General features: G+C 40.0%; 1 protein-coding gene across 1 annotated transcript in view; it reads right to left on the bottom strand.

Annotated features, from left to right (window-relative positions):
- Nucleotides 1-20,654, bottom strand: part of GRID1 (glutamate ionotropic receptor delta type subunit 1) — a 484,454-nt gene that overhangs the window by 80,516 nt on the left and 383,284 nt on the right. The window contains exons 6-8 of the mRNA XM_066324528.1: nucleotides 19,230-19,403; nucleotides 8,038-8,199; nucleotides 6,664-6,783 (exon numbers count right to left, since the gene is read on the bottom strand). Of these exons, the coding sequence (XP_066180625.1) occupies nucleotides 6,664-6,783; nucleotides 8,038-8,199; nucleotides 19,230-19,403 (456 nt within the window). The remainder of the gene's footprint in view (nucleotides 1-6,663; nucleotides 6,784-8,037; nucleotides 8,200-19,229; nucleotides 19,404-20,654) is intronic.

The raw sequence follows: 20,654 nt of genomic DNA, 5'->3' as shown, positions 1-20,654 counted from the left end.
CTTATTCATATACAGCGATGTAATCTGGCATGAAATGGCAGAAATAAAAATACAAATGAAAGGGGAAATTTAGATAACTTCTATTTATGTTGTTTATTTTAAGAAGACTAAAGAGAAACCATAAAGTTCTTTCATTTTTCTTAACTATGATGGAAGCACAGGCAAATAGATTACCTATATTTAAAGATCCACTTTTGGGCATATTGAATATATCAGAGCAATCACAGGCAGGCACCAGGCAGAGTTACCCTGGATTTTAATATTACTGCTGAAATAAATTACTTCATAAATTATGCTTGGCCTACATGTATTTGCAGTTTATCAAATGATACAAGGCAGCAACCATTAGAAGAATTAACACATTTTTCAAATACTGCAGAGAAGGCACAGTGCATGCTCTCCCTCAACATTCAGTCCTTGCAACTGTCCCTGACACTGAGATCATGCTCTAAATGAAGAGATGCTAGATCTCCTTATTTATGTCCTTATAAAAGCCAAGATGACATCTATTCCATCTGACAGTTAAGATAACAGTATTTTGCCACCATTATTATCATTATTATTGTTTTCATTTGATGCACTTTTTCTAAACAGACATTATACTGAAAAAAGTTATTCTGACATTCAACAGAAAGTTCTGGAATAGGTGTGAATTTTAAACAACAATCATAGATCAAAGATATTTCTCAGGGCAGGAAATTAAAAAAGACAGACTGTTCCTCTTTTCTGGAGTAGTAAGCTCATTACCCTGGTTCAAGATTGATACTGTGAAAAAGAAAACTGTAAATAATCTCCATTTTTAGATTTCAAAAAAAGGTTAAAATATTTCTGTAGATTTTTTTCCTAAGACTTCTTTTCTTTGTTAAGCTCAGTAAATCTTGACCTGTTGCTGTATGGAAATACATTTTTTCACAATGTCTACACTTTAGCACAGATTCTTCATGAGCTGAACTACAGAAACGGGCTTTCCTTGTCATCCCACTCTACATACCCTCCTAGGATTCATCAATAAATTACAGGAGCTTTGGTGAAAACTCCATAATTAAAGATGCAACTGTTTTTACAAGGCTGATTTTAGCACTCCTATTATCCCAATTTTATGCACTACTGCATGTGTGTGAAAAAAGGAGAATGTTACACCCACAGTTCATTATAACCCGGTAGGTATGACACAATATGTGACTTCAAAATTAAACAGAATTTCTGAACATACAGGTAATGGCTCACGTGGCCGCGGAAACTTCTGCAGAGCCCTAATTGTCCTGGCCCCACTCTTACCTCAGATATGACTGCTTTTTAAAACCTACCCTCGAGCTTCACGCTGTGAAAATGTCATATAAACAGCCTTCCAAAGGGGAAGACCAGCACGATCTTATGCTTGGAGAAATTCCAACTCAAATTTGCAAGACATCCCTTTTACTCGGTGTTGACACTGGCACAATTTGCAATACAAGTAACAGTTCATACACAAGCATAGGTCCTATTAGCAGTGCTTTCCAAAAACATAATTTAGAGTTTAAAAAAAGAAACTTTAAAAGAACTATGTATCACATACCTGCAACAGAAAATATATTTTTAAAATTGCTTACCCACTCTTTAGTGAAACAATTCAGCTAGAATTTTACAATTAATGTATATACAACATTAAGTATATTTCAACAGGAAAAAAAGAAAGCTCAGTTTGCAGAACTTGGGCAAGCAGTGATCCCAGTTTATTTCAGGGAAAAACACAAACCAAAATGCTGAAGGTTATTATGTTTCTTCTTTAGTTTTCCTTCTATGATTTAAAATTTGATCATAGCCATTTCCTATATGTTAAGCTGTATTTTTCACCATGAATAATTCAACTTATGGAATATGCAAGGAATGCATTTGCTTTATTCCTCATGTATATCATGAACAGAAATCAGAAATAAAAAATTTAAGGGGGCTCATTATTTTGAGTAAAATATTTCAGTTGTTTTTTCAGTTTGACACAATGTGATTATAGGATGAATCACAATGTTCTTTTTCCAAATTATTCCACCATGACACTTACCACAACTCAAGCAGAAAGAGAAAGTTTAACCAAATGAAAACATATGGAAATTGCATTCTACCAAGAGTGAGAGGACAATCTGCCCTTCCCTCCGTGAAGTAACAGAAGGATTGTGGTGATCAAAAGCAGCCACAAGTTCAATCTTACATTTCTGCTGGAAGATACCTTGGCCAAACAGATAAAACTGAAATACTACACCCAAGTGCCTGCTTGTGAATGTTAAACAGGAAGCAGAAATCTGGTTTACAGCTACACCCAGGCAATTAAGTTATGTATTCTTCCATGTAAGTAAAACTGATTCAATTACAGTAGGAATCATGTAATTCTTTGGTGTAAATATAACTTTGAGCAGCATATGATGGGATTTGGCAATTTCTTAGAGGTGAAAGCACTTAATACTGCAGATGTCTAAAAATATCACTTGTTTTTGCAATGAATAAGAAGCATAGGGTTTGTCATCCTGATAATAATGAGATTTTATCTAAAAGTAACAATCCCAACTAAAGCACAGTATCAGAATTCAAAAATGTGGTTTCAACAACTGTGAAACATATCACAGAAACTACTTACAGTGATTTCTGCAGTCTGCCTCAGATATGCTGTAGGAAACAACTATAACTGTTTACAAAGCTGAAGATATTTCAAGAAAGTCTAATTAAAAAAAAAAAAAACCACATACCAACTGACAGAAATGAATAACCAATCATAAACATTATCATTTTGAACAGAATGCTTCTCATGAAATACAAAATGTGTGCAAACCATTAATTCTGCCTTTATTACAGCCAGCTTGCGAAAGAAATGCAGATTGCTTTAGAAAAAATATGTTCCCTGTCATGAAGTAAACTGAATATCCACATCGTTTCACACTTACAGACGATCTTCCTGCCAAAGAGGAAGATGAAGATTATCATAAATCCCTTTACAGGTGTCATCTAACTTAGCCTAACCATACCCCTGCAAGGTGTGTTAGCTGTTAAGATGCTCTCGGCACATGTGGCCAGACCAGAATAAATAGGTTTACACCTCAAGAGCTCACAGTGATGTGGTGACTTGCCAGGAATGCCACCCTGGAGCTCCAGCTCCTTAGTTTGGCCTTCACAGCTGGATTGTCCAGCTCTTATATTGTGTAGGATCTACCCAAGTTCAAGAACGTGAAAAGTATGAAGCAGCCCAGATGTTCTCAAAGTTCCATCAAGGCTTTCTATTAATAAGAGCTAATAATACAGATAGTCACCAAGGAGTGAATTAATGTAGTCCTGGCTTCCTTTCCCGTCCTACAGCCACTGGACTGTGAAAGTAGGACATCAGCTTTAATTTTCCTTATTTCCTTTTTGATCTATTCTGTTCCCTTACCACTTTACATCCACTTATTTTTCTTTTTTGTTTTCTTTGGGTTCTTTTTTTTTAATATACAGATACTCTGGCTGCTATTTCTGAAGGTGTTTCTAGACACTAGGAATGTAAATCATAGCGGTAATTATCAAGCAGTAGACATTTAAGCTTTTTCAGTTTCTCTAGCAATCTTCAACTTTCGAATGCCCCAATAAGCCACCACACAAATCTCTATTTTAGGCATGAATACACGCCACTTTCTAAAACTTCCACATGTACACAGTGAATAGAAGGCAATTACCTGAGCCTTTTGTAAAACAAGGTGATATACCTTGAGGGAAATACCCTGTTCTTTTTATGTTTAAACCAAAGAATTTGAGCATTTTCTGAAGTTTCCCTTTCACTAAAGTACACCCAAAGGAAAAACAAACAGTAACACACAAAATACAAAAATGCCTCTGCGAGCCTTTACCAAAGCCACGTGGTGTTAGCCTTGAGTAAGAAAGGAGAAGACAAAGCGACTTGTGGAATGAAGAAGCTACACTGAGCAATGAAATACATAAATTTAGGTGCAATCACAACTAAATCACGGCTAGTGGAAGGAAAAACGGTCTGCAGAAAGACCAGATCTCAGGACAATGGGAGGGTCAAGATGCCTCTGCAAAAAACAACTCTGAAAATTCCTGCAGATTTGAGTTACTGACTTGGACATCCTCCCAGGCATCTTTCCGGTGGAAATGATCCCCAATGCTGAGTGTTAAAAGTCCAATTAGAAGGTTTGACTGGATTTCCCTCTAAGGTTCAACCCTCAATGTTGTTTGGCCCTACCCTGTCACTGATCCTAAGTGCAAAGATTTCTTGTAGGGTCTGGACAGGGATGAACTACTACAGATGTTCTCTATACATAAATACAACCATGCAGAAAGAACCCTCTGTTTTCCACCCAAAATACACACCTCCATAGCTAACCCTGACCAAAGGCTGAAATGGAAACAATTGACAATAAATCAGAACTGGACTCTCACTCAAGTAATATACATAAGACAAGCATGACTATCTGAGCCTTTAAAAGTACTTCTAAGCTGTAACGCATTTTTGCTGCAATAATAAAAAGTCAAGCTGCCTAAATCATTGAATTCCAGCAGTTCCATGGTAATTTTGCTCTAAGAGGTTTGATTTCTTCCAAGTTCTTCTCCAAACTTCTGCAGCATACTGCTGGCCTTGTACTCTCTCTATATATTAGAATGAAAGGATAATTTCCAGAACTTCATTTTAGCTCAGAGCAGTATTCCACAGCCATTAGGTTTTTACCCATTTAGAATTATACTCCCTTTCAATTTTTGGAACTCAATAGTGCTCTGCATTTAACACCCAAAGAGTTAAGCCTTCCTATATTAACCACTGAGCAGCACAACCTCAAAGTAGCACACCAGGGATCAAAAGTAATCAGTAGTATACCAGGTCAGCCATTTCAGTAATTTTCCCATTTAGTCATTTTACTCATTTCTTTGCTTTGTGGTTGCTTTTGAGTGATATTTTAGTTATCTCTACCTCACACCTTAGGATTATGTGTCAATTTGGTCAGTGTGCTGCTCACACACCAAGTGAGAGCATTTGTCTCTGCGGTACCATATCTGAAACGCATATTAGAAAACACCTAATAATGTATACTCTCACATCCCCAGTTTGCCTGTAAGGCTCAGTCCTGTGCTCTGGGGTGTTCAGGCCAAATTTACTGGAAGGTAAATATTGAAGCATCAAGCAATTATCTGACTTATGCACAGTCACTAGGGAATTCTGTATCAAAACGGGACCAAGCTTAAATGCCCCATGGCATCCATGTGCTAGGGATAACACAGCACTGACAGGACAGGCTGTTCTGGAGTGACAACAGTGGGGTAGTCCACAGAATCTCACATGGCACCAATACTTCTGTTTTGCATACTTGTGCATAAAGCAGGGAGCATACTTCTGTCTGAGAACCAGGACTGATTCCTACCCCACCTAAACCAACCTCGCTTTATCAAATAGCAACACTTTTTTCAAATTTAAAACAGTAAGATAATCTTTTATAATCCACATAATGCTTGAAACTTAAGACTTTCTCATTTTCAATCTTCCAGACACAAAAGTGGACTGAGAAATAGCCTTTTCTGGTCACCACACTGTAAGAGCCAAACTGAAGTGTTCAGAGGCATATTTTTGGCAACAGAAAATTTTCAATTATATCTCCTGGAACTTTATGCATTTCAAATACTCGTCTCCCTTCTGCTGAATTTCTAATAGATATTGCACAACTTGGCTCCATGTCCAGAATCCTTGTGCCAAATTAGACTCGGAAAGAATCTCATGTTTAGCTGATAAAGATGATTATGTAAACACAAGTTCTTTGCTTGTTTTTCCACTTACACTTCTGTAATTCAGACAAATCAAAGCAAATCACAGAAACCAGTGGCCAAATGAAAACAAGAAATCATGTATACTTAATTATTTGTGAAATCCTCTTTGGTCAGCTCTGTTTAATGCAGGACCCATTGATCACACCACGGCAATATCTGTATTTCAACCATCTGAGCAGTTTAGAAACTATTTACAGCATGGGTTCCAATCAGAACCTCACTGTTCAACTAAGAGTTTAATATATTTTTGGAGTACCCCGTCTGCCTGAGCATGTTTAAGATAGCTTTCACAGAACAAGACAATTTATGTTAATAATCCCATGGAACCACTTAACTGCCTTCTAATCCTTGGCAGTCCATGTTCCACCAGCTACCACTGATAGGTAAATCTTTACTTTTCATGACAGAGCATCTTTCATGTTGGAAATTATCTTCTCCAGAATTTTTTCATTTATTTATCTCAAATTCTTGCAGCAGCTATACTTAAAACATCCCAGTGTGTTTACGTAATTTACATACTCAGCTAGCTTCCTTAGTAAGACAAGTGCCAGTTGTGTTGTATCTTCCCTATTTATATTACAGCAATCCCATCTTAATTAACTATAAAATACATAAGCTAAATTGTGCTGTCTTCACTATTCTATTCACAGGCTGCTTATGGCATTGCATCATTACTGCACATGAGAAATAACTTGCGGGATTCCTGCCTACCAATATAAATCAGTTTTCAGGATTTAAGTGTGTAATAAATTAGAAATTATTTCTCATGGAGTAAATGTCTTCTGCAGCACAGCACTAATTCATTCTTGAAGAATAACATTGTCTCCTGTGAGGCAGGATGTATATTATTTAGAGGAAAACAAAAGGGAGAAGGAAGCAGCACATCTTTACCCTCCGCACGTCTTTGCCGAATGTTTCGCTGTAGCTGGTGCCCAGGATTTCAAACTGGACATAGGGATTTGCTCCATCTTCTCTGAACTCCATAACACCAGTCAGCCCAGTTATATGGCCCTAAGGAGCAAGTTTGAGAAATTTCAGGACAGAAAACATTAGCCTTCATAAACATTGCTCTGCATAAAATGTGTACCAAATATGCTTTAATCACATTTACAGTGAACTTAAATGTGGCCATTGCATGTTCTTCAGAAGCTCAAACCCAGCACTAGACAAAAGACTTCCATTCTTAAATTTTTTTTCAGAAAACTACTTTAGCACCTAACCCAGTGTTTATGGTCATCACGTCATTGCTGTCCACAGAAACAGACCTCAAAGGAAAAGAGAAGGGCTTTACTGGACTGTGAGACAAGAACCCTCCCAGTGCAACTGTGGGCTCTGGGCTCAGTTCTTGGCTTGAGTACCAAGGCATGGACTCCCAGCCCAAACAAAGGGAATGTCTGCTCTGCTCCCAAGAAGGCAGGAAGCAAAGATAAAATTGCATCTCTGCAAAACTATCACAGGGTTTGATTCTGGCTTTGTAGCAAAGAAGCGTGAAGTGACATTGAAGTTCAAAGTAATTTAACAACAAAGGATGGCATCATTAGGGCTTCTCAGGATGAGCAAATTGCATCATTTTACTAGAGGAAAATGATTTCATCATATATATTTGGGAACAGGGGTTTTCTTCTGAACAACTGCAAAATTTAGTATAGTAAAAAATTAGGGTTTTTTTCTACTATTATTTGTGATCAAGTAACTTTTATACAATAAGGTGCCATGTGTCTGCAAAACCACAGCTCTGTCCATATTTGAGTATCTCAGCATGGTGCAAGACAGCGTAACTGTTAGTGACAGCTCAGCCAATTTAGATCCTTTTTGCTCTGCTCTGGGCTACAGTACACGAATAGATCCTCACCATGCTCAGCTAACTTACAAAGCTGTCTGAGCTGTAGAAAATGGAGCATTAAGTCTTAAACCTCATCATTGGCTCCCCCTCCTGCCCCTCCAAACTGCTTAAGTTATCCCCTTGCAAAAATGCGTTAATCAATTCCTGTGACTAGTCCTGCTCCTACCTCCTCCACGGAAGGCAGCTAGGAGCACAATAAGTAGAACACGTGCCACTGGACCCACACTGCACTGTGTGTAACCTGTGTATCATAAATCATCTGCTTGCTCAATAGCTGTAGATTGTCCTTGGGCGTTGTAGATCATTTGCTTGTAATACATCAATGAAAAGTTGAACAGAAGTTAAACCCTTCTTCAAATGCTCAAGTAGACATGAAGCAGCTCTTTCAATTGCTGACACAATGGTGGTTTGTCTTTTCTCACCTTCTTAATAGTCTCTAGCATGGATCTTCCTCCATTCCAAGGTTTGGTGGATTTCCTCATGCAGTTCAGACTTGCCATGCTGTGCCATTTTCTGTCCTCCAGTTTTCTGTGGAAAGCATTGGCCAGCATGAGCACACTGTCATACAGGTACAGGTTGGAAACCTGCAAACAATAATAAGAATGAGCCTCTTTTTTTTTCATGTGAGCACCTTCCAAAGAAACTATAAAAACCAACAAAGAAAACAAACGAAAAAAAAGAAGGCATAAGTGAGAACTAAAAGCTGGGTATATTTGAGTGTTCAACAGTCAAAGCATTTGAGAGAAATGGCTGTGCTCCTAGGTGCCTCTGTCCAAGGGATTCTGGCACACTGGCATTGCCTGAGCATTACTGCAATGCAGTGCTGTAAAGAGATCACACTCCACATATAAACTCAAACTACAGAGGGAGTACAGCTATCTGTCAATGAAAGACAAGACTGCTACTTGGTCAGGCCTTTCAGCAAGGAGGGAAAGATTGGAATAAGTTCTTGGGGATTTTATTCATTTGAGCAACTGGAAATTTCTGGCACAGCACAATCCAATATGCATGTAACTCTTCAGAACATAAGGAGGAGAAATGACAGTATTATTTGGGTCTTAGCATCTCTTTCCACTAAATATACGTGAAACTGGTTATGTGCTACTTTCTCTGGAGCTACTGAATGTAGCCTCCCTATTCTTCAATTCACATGAAAGATACAGAAATAAACAATTGATGACAAAGACTCCGGTAAGAACAGAACACCACACAAGCAACACTGAGCTATGTATTTAATTTTTCAAACCAAGACTTGTCCAGCAATACATGATTAGATCTTTGACAGGCAGTGGTATCCACTTCAAATGGTAAAACTTTAGCAGCAGAAGTTGGCTGACACAAGCGATTTAAAAAAAACAATTAGACACTCTCCACCTGTTCCCAGAGTTCACACTACTCTTCTTCAAACATATGCACAGGGGCTTAGATCTAGTCTTTACTAAACTCAAATCTTCACTTTATATCATTGGCCAGATACAGCTTTTTCTATTAACACAACAACAACAACACTACTACTACTGCTACTACTACTGCTAAATAATAACAGTATTTCTTCTAGCTGAAGGCTTTGATCATGGTCAGCCCTGACTTTGCCATTTATCTCCTGGATTTTTCTTGTTCACCGTAGAAAGGAATGCCTGGAGACCAGCAAAGGGTTGCAGCAAGTGGAAGTGAATTCAACTGCATAGCCCCTATAAATGTGACTCGCCAGGTGTCCCATTAAAAGTGTCACTCTGTTAAAGCTTAAACATTTATTACTGTTGAATCACTGGCTGCAAGTAAACTTCTGATGTCTGTAAGATGCTAATCTTCAGAAACAAAATGTTTCATGTCCCATAATCTGAAGTTTGACATAAATTGAAAACCTAGGCACTTGGAAATATCTTCTAGTATAAATAAATATGAACAAAAGATATATAAGCAAAAATTAATTTTGAAAGAATCATAATACAAAGGAAAAAAGATGTTGCAATTCCACACTTACTTAAGTGACTAAGCATAAAAAGGGATCTCAACATGAAAACAATGCAAAACCTATGAGATACTATCAGGTGTATCATATACTCTCTCATCTGGCATTGCCATCTTTTCTCCCTTCCTTTGTTCCCAGTCTTGCTGAACAAGCACTCCACATTGCCTGAATTTGCCATTTTATACAGTTAAACCTTTTCTTTTTAGAATATTTTTCGAAGCAGCTATATGCCATACTTCCTCTGGTTTTAAGAAAAGTAGTTCAAGAGTTAATAAGAGTCCCAGCAACCAAGTTTCTTCTGCTCAGTCACATTTGTTTCCCTATTCTGCAGATATTTCCAAACAACTTTCAAATAAAGCAACCAAGCGGATCCTTATTATTCAAGAGGGCACTTTTCTTCGGGGTTAAACAACTCTTGACAGAAAAAAATCAAAACAAACCTCAGATCCCACAAGATACACCACCCCAAACCATATACCACAAAATCCACTTTTCTCAGAAATAGGTTTTACACACACAAGGAAAAATGCCATTTCTTATAAGCCTTCATGATCCTCTTTGCTCCCAACTGAATTTGTTTCTACAAACTCACTTTTAACTGACAACTAATTGTCTGTTGCCTTTGGAAGTCCCACAGATCAGAAACGCTTTGTGTTTTCTCCGTTTGGCACTGTTCTTTTGCAGTTCTGGAAAACTGCAGCCTCATTCCCAGAAACAGTGAGTGCTTGGTTTGCTAGCAGAGAGCTCTGAGGCAAAACATAAGATGCACTTGGGTACACTGTTTTCTGTTTCTCATGTGCTTGGAGAAGACACTACAGCTCTGCACATGTGACTGACAGAGCTTGGGAGAATTGCACTGAGGATCTCAGCCCGCACACTCAACTCAAATTAACTCCTGCTGCAGAGCAAAACAAAACAATCCCGTGTTTACCAACCTAATCCTCATTGTTCAGCGAGACCTTTAATGGACTTTGCATCACTGTTGCTCCATTAATTTCTTTTGAAAGAACTCTATAAACTGAGAGATAACAAGATGGGCTCTGCACAAGAGGAGTCTCCCACTACATTTGTCCTTATTCTACAGCTGGAGATGTGTACCAAATCAGAGGAAAATGTTGCAGAGAATACACCAAGGTACTTTTTGCCATGGAAAGAATATTCTGCATGTTCTCTTGTATTTTGCCACTCTGGTTCTCTTCTGCTGAAAACCTCATCCCAAACATAAGTAAACGGTACTTTTTAATCAGCAAAAATTCCTTCCTTCATATAATCATACTCTATTTACTCCAGTGAAAATGGCATGCATGCATAACTACATTTTACTCATTACTCACTGAAGAGCCAATATCCTATGGAAGAGTAAGTTGCACCTTACTCATGCAATCAACACTTCTATTTTAGAACAGAAAATATGCAAGCCAGGAAAAAAAACAGCATCGAAATTTCCACAACTAAGGTTGGATCTGTAACAGTAAGAAAAAAAAAAAAAAAGACACAAACATTCTGGCCTGATCTCACAGTAAATTCAGGGCTACAACAATTTTCTTTATTACATTTAAATACAGAAAAATCTCTGCATATGTCCTAAATCATATTTGCAACATGAATTTGCTGAACAGTGTTGCTTTGGAAAGAAAAAGTATTCAGCAGGCATGGCCTGCATGCCCTTGTTACTGCACCTGCACACATATTTTAATTTTCAGTGAACTGTAAAATTCCCTATGAGTGAACACTGAAAGGAAATTTTTGAGATACCCAAGGATTCAGCTGTACTCTGATTCCATCAATACTGTCAGAGGCATGAGAAAATAGTTAATTTTAAAAAAAATCACCTTCAGGTAGCATTCAGAATTGGTAATAAAGCAAGAGAAAAGCCAAAAGGCAGCATACTTGGATACTTCAGGTTTTCAAAGCTCTGGAGCATTTTTTAATTCCCCTATTTAGATATTCACAGGGGAACAGGGGAGGAAAGGGCATATAACTCTCTTAAGAGATTTCCCTTAATAGAATAAAAATTCCTACACTAGAACAAAGTATTTTATTTTGGTCATGTTTGGAGGAAGTGACAGTAATTTTTAGTTATTCTTTTACTCCACTGCTGACAGTGTAAGAGCTGGAGGTACTGAAATGGTTTTTGATCTATCTGCTATAAGAATGATGGTGACTGCTTCACCAATATACTAAAGAATATACCCTGTACATGAATAATTTTAGGCATGTTCCGGTTTATCTTCTGGAAATTATTCCAGACTTTATGAAGCTCTTTTTTGCACTGAAGAAATAAATCCACCATACACTAGTAGAGCACAGCAGAAATTTTCAAGAATGGAAATCTATCACAGTATTAAATGTCATTTCATACAAGTTTCTATGCGAACTTCATGAGATTTTTCCAGAATGATTTTCCTTTTACAGTTTATGTATGAAGAAAGCTCTTAGCTCCTTCAGAGGGACTAATCACAGACAATTGCTCTTCTGAGAAAGCCAGCAAGCCACAAAGACTGACCCCAGCTCCTGAGTGGCCAGCAGAGCCAGGAGTCCAGCCAGAGAATGTGAACAGATTAGCTGGGAGGCAAGCTGACACTGAGATGCCACTGCTTCAAAAACTCATTCCCAAGCTGGACATCTGTACCCTGCTGCTGCCAAAACTGCTCTGTGAGCGGCCACAGCAGTCAGCTCCAAGGATGAAGCAGATGGAAGAGGAGTTCAGAGCGAGTGCAGCCTGCCAGGAATGCCTGGTGCCTGAGGAGAGAGATCATGGTGATGCCATGCACACTCCAGCATGCCCTAAACCTGTGTGTCAACTTTCAGAGTTCAAGGACTGCCCAGTGCAGTTGCACATTTATGTCTCTAACAACAGAGCGCATCTTACCAGGAGCAGTACAGATTGATGATTTATTTACGGTATAATGGTGTGCTAACAAGGATATTGTTAGAGCCCAGGGACTGAAAATTTGACCTGTTTCATTTCCTTAAGCACATTCCAAAGAATGGCAGAATTTCTTGGGTTGGAAGGGCCCTTTAGGATCATCTAATTCCAGCTGCCCTGGTGTGGGCAGGAATGCCATTCACTAGAGCAGGTTGCTCAAAGCCCAGTCCATCCTGGCCTTGGACACTGCCAGGGATGGAGCATTCACAGTGTGGCTGAAGCACTTGCCAGTGAAGACTGAGGCAAATAAATCATTGAGTACCTCGGCCTTCTCCTTATCCTGAGTAACCAAGTCTCCTATTTCCATTCAGAGAGGGTTCATATTTTCCCTCATTTTCCTTTTATCACCAACTGTACATGCAGAAGATTTTGGGTTTTCCCTTGACATTCGCGGCCAGACTTAAATCTATCATGGCTTTAGTTTTCTAAACCTGATCCCTGACTGCTCAGACAATTTCTCTGTATTTCTCATCAGCTTAATTACAGCAATCTACAGATTCCAGTCTCTGTAGACTTACTTCCTTTTAGTGTTTTGAGTTTACCTGGGAAATACTTGTTCACTCATGCAGGCCTTCTGGCATTTTTGACTGCCTTCCTCTTCCTCCTGGATCCTCCTCAGACCTCTCCTGGCTGTACCCTGTGGCCCACATGGATCCACAGAGGCAGAAAATGGTCAGTGGACTGTATGAGGCTGGTAGTCTCTCTGCCAAATCCCTGGTACAGTGTTCTATCAGCAACCAGGGGCCTCCATGTCTCTCAGAACAAAGTCACCTGCTGCTGCTGGTTGCTACACAAGGAGCAGATCAGACTGCCTTACTCAGCTCCAGCCTCTCCCCTAATGTGAAGGGAATTTTCAGCCTGCAGAGTGGTGAAGTGGCTCTGCAAGGGCGCTTCAGGCTTTGGGGAAAGTCTCTTCCCCCTGCAAGTCCTTGTTTTTGTGAGTTTTCACTCTCCTCATCCCTGGCCCCCCTCTGGGTGTGCCAGTGGGAGAGTTTGGGTGTGTTCGGCTGTGGGTCCACTGCAGGCTGTGCTTGGAGCCAGCTCCCCAATACCTTTCCTAGCCTCCCTGATGTTCCTCCCCATTCCCATGGCGTCCTGCAGCTCAGCCAGGAGTGTCTGGAGGTTCTGTGCCAGGACACTTCCCCGGGCAGGTCCCAGCACCAGGAGATGGAGCCCGGCCATTCCTGGAGACAGAGATCTGCCCTGCAGAACCCCCTTCAGCAGCCCCAGCTGGCTGGGGACACACCGAGTGCCACCCACAGCCCTGTCCCCGTCCCCACTGTCCCCAGGGCGGCCTCGGGAGCTGGGGGTGGCTGGTCCTGGTCCTGCCCACAGCCATCAGGCTCTCTGTGGGCAGAGCCCACTGTGAGACACACGTTACAAATACACACTTGCTGCTCAGGGAGAGAGAAACCACCGTCAGCAGCCCGGCATTCACGGGAAACACAGGCAAAAAACAAACCTTCGTTAAAGACTCTAATGTCAGTTCCAAACCTCCAATGGACTATTTATTTATTATCCCTAAGGCAAACAAAATAAAAGGACTAAAATTCTCCTACAACCACCAAGAAACAGGTCTCAACTCTTTCAATTTGTTCAAGCCTTCTGACAGTAAGGAATCCAACCTCTGTATTATTTAGTGGTTTGCCCATTCTAGCTTTAAGCATCTCAATGAATTTTCCAAAGGGTTCTTTGTAAGACTGCATGCTCAGAGTGTATCTTTAATTGATAAGCAGCTCTTCTTTCCTTTTAATTTTCTCCTGTTTTTACATAGCTACACGTACAACACTCTTCCCTTCTTACAGGTTCTTATTCTCTGAATGCTCACTGGCCTTCAGCTATTTATTATGGGATGGGCATTTAACATCATAATGAGCGTTTTCTCTGCCAGTATTTTTTTGTAACAACATGTCAACAATAATACAAGGCCTGGATTACCCTGTAATGCTCAAGTTTGTTCGCTGGAGGCGTTGGCTCCACTCACTAAACATCTCAGCAATTTGGCACAGCTCACACTAACTACGCAAGGAAACTCTAGTAGGAGAGCTTTGATAGGAAAACTGAACACAACCAAGAGTCAAACAGAAGGACAAGAGGTAAATGCTGGAACTGCGAAACAGCAGACAAGATTATAATTTTATCCTACCTCATTTAGAAATAAATCTAAGTACAAATTGGGTTTCAGAGGCAATAACAAATGAAAAATGGAGGTACTGATGCTTTCTTCGAGCCACTATTGTCTGCTTCGTGATTGAGCAGCAAACAAAAATGCAATGAAATAATTATGCAAATAGAGAAATCCGGCAGTCAAAAGTGACAGAGAGGAAAAGATCACTGCTGAGCCTACCTGGGGTTTCAGCCTCCAGCGAGATCACAGAATCCCCCATGGCCACGGGACACCCGCTGTGCTCTGGGGTTTTTAATGAATTCTTCTGCTAACACACCTTATAGAAAACACACGTCATTGGGCTTCAGGGAGAGATTTGTGCTGTGCAATGGGCAGTAAAGTCAGTTCAAGGATACTTTACATTCACATTGCACTCAGAAACAATTTCACTGTGACTGAACATCTGGCCAAAAATCCAAATTAAACTTTGCTAAAGAGACTTGCAAATGTAGGGTTGCATTGAAATAAATGGAAAAATGTGGCTCATCAATCCTTTATGGGAGAAAGTGAATGCTTTAATAGGGCTTAATCAATATTTACTGCCCCTCAGTAGCACTCTACACTTGTGTAATAACAGCAGTGTTAACAAGCCAAATGAGAATAAGGCCATTTAGTTGGACAAAACTGCAGGATCAGGCCCTTAAGTCTAGGCACTCAAACACATCCTAAAATAACCCCCTTAACTTACAGTAGTTAAATTGCAATGACTCTTGAACAGAAAATAGATCAGAAATAAAACCCCAGCTTTGTAGGAGCAACTGCTAAGAGGTGCCTACATAGATATCTGATGGAAACATCATTGAAGAGTGGAATTTTTACTCAAGGAGAAGATCAGCTCTTTCAATGAATACCCTCCCACACTTCTCAACATCTCCTCAAATATGTCCAAGCAATGCCTGGAATAGTTCTTCAGTAGAGAGGCTGGACTCTCAACCAGGAATAACCTCATCAATTTTGTAACACAGTATGCTGGGGTTTTCTTTTTGCTTTTTCACTCCTACTATGTATTTTTGGTCATGCTAAATGATTTCAGATACACTGTGTCCCTGTAGCATATTTTAATATTTTCAGAATCTTACATGGATTGAACTCATCAACTACATAAATGATAAGCAAAGGCAATAAGTAATGGGAATTGCAATTCTGAAGAGAAATCTTCCTTTTAAAAAAACCCAAACAAAAGAAATCTGATTTTGAATTTATGATTGTATTGTGACTAACCCAATGAAAGAAAAAAATAACTTCATCAAAAATCAAGTTTATAGAGTGCCACCAAAACTAATACTTAAAGGGAAATAGTTTTGGAAAGAAGCAAGTTATATGAGCAGAAGTTTTTCAAATTGAGTCTCAAAGAATATTTTTGAAATAACTAAAAATTTAATAGCCCTTATACCACTATATACCATTCCAATGCCATATGAGGATACATACTAGGTCTGACTAGGACTACCTGGATTTAACCATAAATACTGAAGTGCTGCTGTGCTTTCTCTCCAGATGAGGCAACACTGATGGCCCAAACCACAGGATACCAATGGCCAATGGAAGAAAGCAAGTTCTGAACAGTGTCTTTTTCATTTACTTAAAGTAAATGAGATGAACACAAAACCTCTACCTGAAGGATAAGACAGAGAGAAAATGCAGTCCTCTGAAGTCAAATAAAATGATCAAGACAGGAAACTTTATAAAGCTTTTTCTCCACTTAAAGCAGAAACCCAGCTGAGTATATTATATGTGCAAGAAATAAGAGCATGAGCAAAATTTTGACAAGTGGGTTGATGGAATAAGATTGGATTTCCACAAAGCATTCAGAACAGATGAGTTTTTGGATGAGCTTGCAGAACAGCCTGATCTTTAAAAGGCTTGTCAGAATGCCAAACCGGGATGATCACCCACTGAAAAACAACCTTCCAGGATATGGGACTAAAGACACAGAGAACAAAATCATTCCAAAAAGATTTTCATTAATTTAGCCAGAACAAAGTTAATAATCCATGACGTAAATGTTTCTTTCTTCACTAGCTTGTTAAAAGTGCTAAATTCTCCCCTAGAAAAATACTACAGCTAGAGGTTGACAGAGATTAGCTTATTCTTCTTCAAAGTCATTAAATAAATAATTAACCAACAATAGCTGGTAAGTTACCTTGACAACAAACAATTATTAATACGAGACTGCCCAAGGGAGAACAAGGCAGGGATTTCCAAGCTGTGGTGTTAATCAAAGTACTTCAAAGCAACACAAAGACTCAGTGCTGGCAGGCGGTCACTGCCCCTGGTGGATCCATGCAGCCTGACATGGAGCTTGGAGCTCCTGCAGCCTCTGGCAACGGGGGTAATTCAGTGATGTACTTCTGCACAGCAAAAGGTCACCACGGGTTTTTTTATTAAGCAGGAAAAAGGAAACAGAAAATTGCAAGTACCCGAATTACAGGACCATTAATAACGTGTCAGTCACACGCAAATTAATATGAGCTGTATGTCCACAAGGTGTTAAATAAGATATTTTGGCAAAACCTATGAAAAATAAATGCAGCTATGGAACGCTTCAGGTATGACGGCACATGATAAAAGCATCCTGTATTCAATCTATAGACACTTAAAAACATACAGGGGACAGCGAATTTGGAGAGCTCTCACATGTGCCCTTTGTCTTTCATGCCAATGCAATTGAACATGAAAGTCATGGAATCAGCTGCCAAAAGCATTTAACCTCTGCATTTCTTTATCTCTCTTGTTTTTAAGTTCATAGAGAAGGAGCTAATGGGCAAAGCGTAACATTACCATACCATTGTTTCAAAGACAGTTTCTAAGGTGGCATGGTATTTCTGGAAGATAGAAACTGAGAATGTCTGGTTTCCCAAAGTCCACACCTGGAAATCAGCAGGAGGAGGGTCCTTATCTAAAGGTCCTTATCAATGAAATTTAGTAATAGGACATGAGGCTGCTGGTGCTAACAAACCAGTCACCAGTTTGCAAACTTGCGAATTAGAACTTGTTCACAGGCCTGTCAGAGCCCTTCAGATGAGTCCCTGAATTAGATTATGCATAAACTAGCATAGGCAGCAATACTCAAAATCCTGCTGTAATGGAAGATTATTCCCCAATGAGTGATTTGTTGGTGCAGCATAGATAATTTTTCATCACACTGGAAATTGCTTTGATCCTCGGAAATGAGCGGCCTTTGTTCTCATTACAGCATACCTCAGAGTTACTAACAAAGATCAAAAGTGCCTTTTCTTTCTGAGCCAAGGCAGACATAGACTTTCCCCTGTGCAGAAAGAATACAGCCACACTCAGAACTGCAGGGGGTGTGTCTGGCTTTTCCCAAACTTTGCCATGGCTAGGACAGAACCTGAGCCAGCAGAGCTTCTCTTCGAGGAGGAACTGTTCATATCTGTCACTTAAAGGATTTCAGTCTCTTCAGCTACAACTTCTTAGTAGGGTGCAAATAAGTAAAATTAACACCCCTATCCCTTGGGAAATCTTAATCCACTTCCCTTCCTGACAATCTCCCTGCCTCTGCTGGTCAGAAACTCTTCCAAGCCAGGACAGGAGTTGCACCTTGCAGGAGCCCTGGCCCCACACCACTGTCCTGACCAGGCTGCAGCAGCCCAGGCTGGTGACAGCCTCTCCCAAGCCTAACCAAGGCTCCTCTTGATCACCCCACCACACACACCCACACTGGAGCTCCCACTGGCCCAACCACTGTGTCCTCACCCAACCCACCTCTGTTTAAGACTAAGTTTGCAATTAAATGCTTTTAAATGAGTTTATATTCTAAATCCCACCGAAGTTTATAGCTATATCCAACACCTTCAACAGCAATACAAACGAAATTTTTAACTGTGTCTAAAGTAAACCAAAATACTCAAGTCCCACCGAAAGTCCAAGGCCTTCGTTTCTGAATTATTGCGCTGTCATTGGAAACAGCACCTATTAAAGAATATTTAAATTACTGCAAGAAAAAAATCTGATGTCCGGGACAAATTGCCAAGAAACGTCAAGATGTTGCTCACACCAGTCAAATGTGTTACCAAAACCTGAAACTTGAACTAGCAGTGCATATTTTACACGCTCAGACAATTATCAGCTGCTGGAGACTTCTGAGACTATTGAAAAGGGACAGACTGAACACATCAGCTTGATTCAGTCCATTACCTAAATACGAAATGCTCCACAGCCCAACACCTATCAGAGTTCTATTATCCTCCCAGATTAACTCTCTCACAACAGATATCTAAGCATAAATGCAATAAGCAAGCAGTAATACCACAGGACTATGATGGCACAACATTTTTCAAATATAAAGAGATTCTTAAAAGAATGAAATATGCAAAATCAGCTCTGAGTTAGTGCAACCACTTGCTGATGGATGTAACATCACACCTCAGCACTCTGCACTGACAAATAAAATAAAATAATAAAGACAAGAAAATTGACCAAATGTTACTCATTTCCTTCCTCCTCTGAGTTAATACAGCCACAGAAAACTGTCCCACGGCAAATCCCTAAGATGGGCTTTTTTCTGCTGTGCACAGCTACTGACCTGCAGCATCTGAAGGTAGCCTTCCTGTGGATCACACAGCAGGGATGATATCCGGTGGTTGTTCCTCATGCACCTCTGGTTGTTGTCCCTTGACAGAGGGAAAATCTGCCGGATAACTGTCATCCTCCCCAGAGCACTATGCACCAACTCTAATATTTCATTATCAGTGATTTCCTGTGAACAGAGACACAGCCATTTAAAAACATATATTTGTCCCGACATTTTATCTATTTCTTTCATTATTGGTCAAATGTTTTTTTAAAAGACAACAGGAGAAAAATGTTGCAGATGCACATGCTTAGTCTAGGCCAAATGTTATTTTGTGTTTAATAAGGACAATGCTATTTTTTAATACATCATCTGAAACAAAAGAAAGCACAGTACCATCTATCTTGGCAGTATTACAGTTTTACAGATGTAGTTCCTCAAACAAAAGCACCAAAGTGGTCTCAATACATTTCTTAAAAAAACCCAAAAAGCCAAACACAAAAATCACCCTTGAAATGAAATTTATATAGAAAGACCTTTTGTTTGACAGACTAGAACCTCACTATATCCTCAGGACAAAATAACAATTGAAAAACATAACAGTCTTCAGGAAATATGGCTCTTTCACCTGTGAGCAACATTACAAGAGAGCACTTTTCCCATAAGTACAGTAGATCATTTCCGCAGACTAATCCTGATAATGACTCAAGGAAGTCTTTTGAGGTTGTCTGTATTAGGAAATAAAAAATAGGAGAAACTTTATGGAGGGGTTTGACACATTTAGGAGCATCAGCTTCTGCACACAGAATAATCTGGGATAAGATATAAGGAGACCTCAAGGACGGGCTGCTTTTCTTCCCAGGCTTCACAATTTCTAAAGCTTCTCTGCAGACCTTCACACCCCCCTAATCCATCCAGACTGCAGGGTGCACACAGAGCCTGCACCTACTGCTCCTGCAGGGAGACTGAAACCAGCTCAACTCCATGCTTTACACATTTTGTGTTTAAAGAAACACACAAAACCAAACCCTCTGTTTTTACCCCAGTTTGAAAATCACAGGCTTAGCTGACCCCGAAATCATGACAAAGGTGCAGCTTGTGATGTTTTTGTCCAGCAGAAGTGCACTGTGAGCAAAGGAAGGCCCTGCTGCCTGCACTCATCCCCCAGGCACCTGCTGTACATCCCAGCTCCTCACCAGGGCCACCAGCAGCACCTGCAAGTGACATCAGCCTGTCCCCAGCACAGCTGGACTGCCCTGGCTGCACAGCTGGACTGCCCTGGCTGCACGGCTGGGCCGGCCAGTGCCCAGCCTGCAGAGGGCTCTCTCAGCCCCCTGCAGCTTAGGGGGCTGCACATTGCTCCTGTGACTGCAGGTACTGGGTCACATTGTGATGTGCCATCAGCAGAAGTGAACCTGGCCCATGACATTTTAACAT

This window comes from Sylvia atricapilla, chromosome 8, assembly GCF_009819655.1.
Source record: "Sylvia atricapilla isolate bSylAtr1 chromosome 8, bSylAtr1.pri, whole genome shotgun sequence".
Lineage (NCBI taxonomy): Eukaryota > Metazoa > Chordata > Aves > Passeriformes > Sylviidae > Sylvia > Sylvia atricapilla.
The sequence above is the reverse complement of the archived record's forward strand: the minus strand, read 5'-3'. Positions and strand labels throughout refer to the sequence as shown.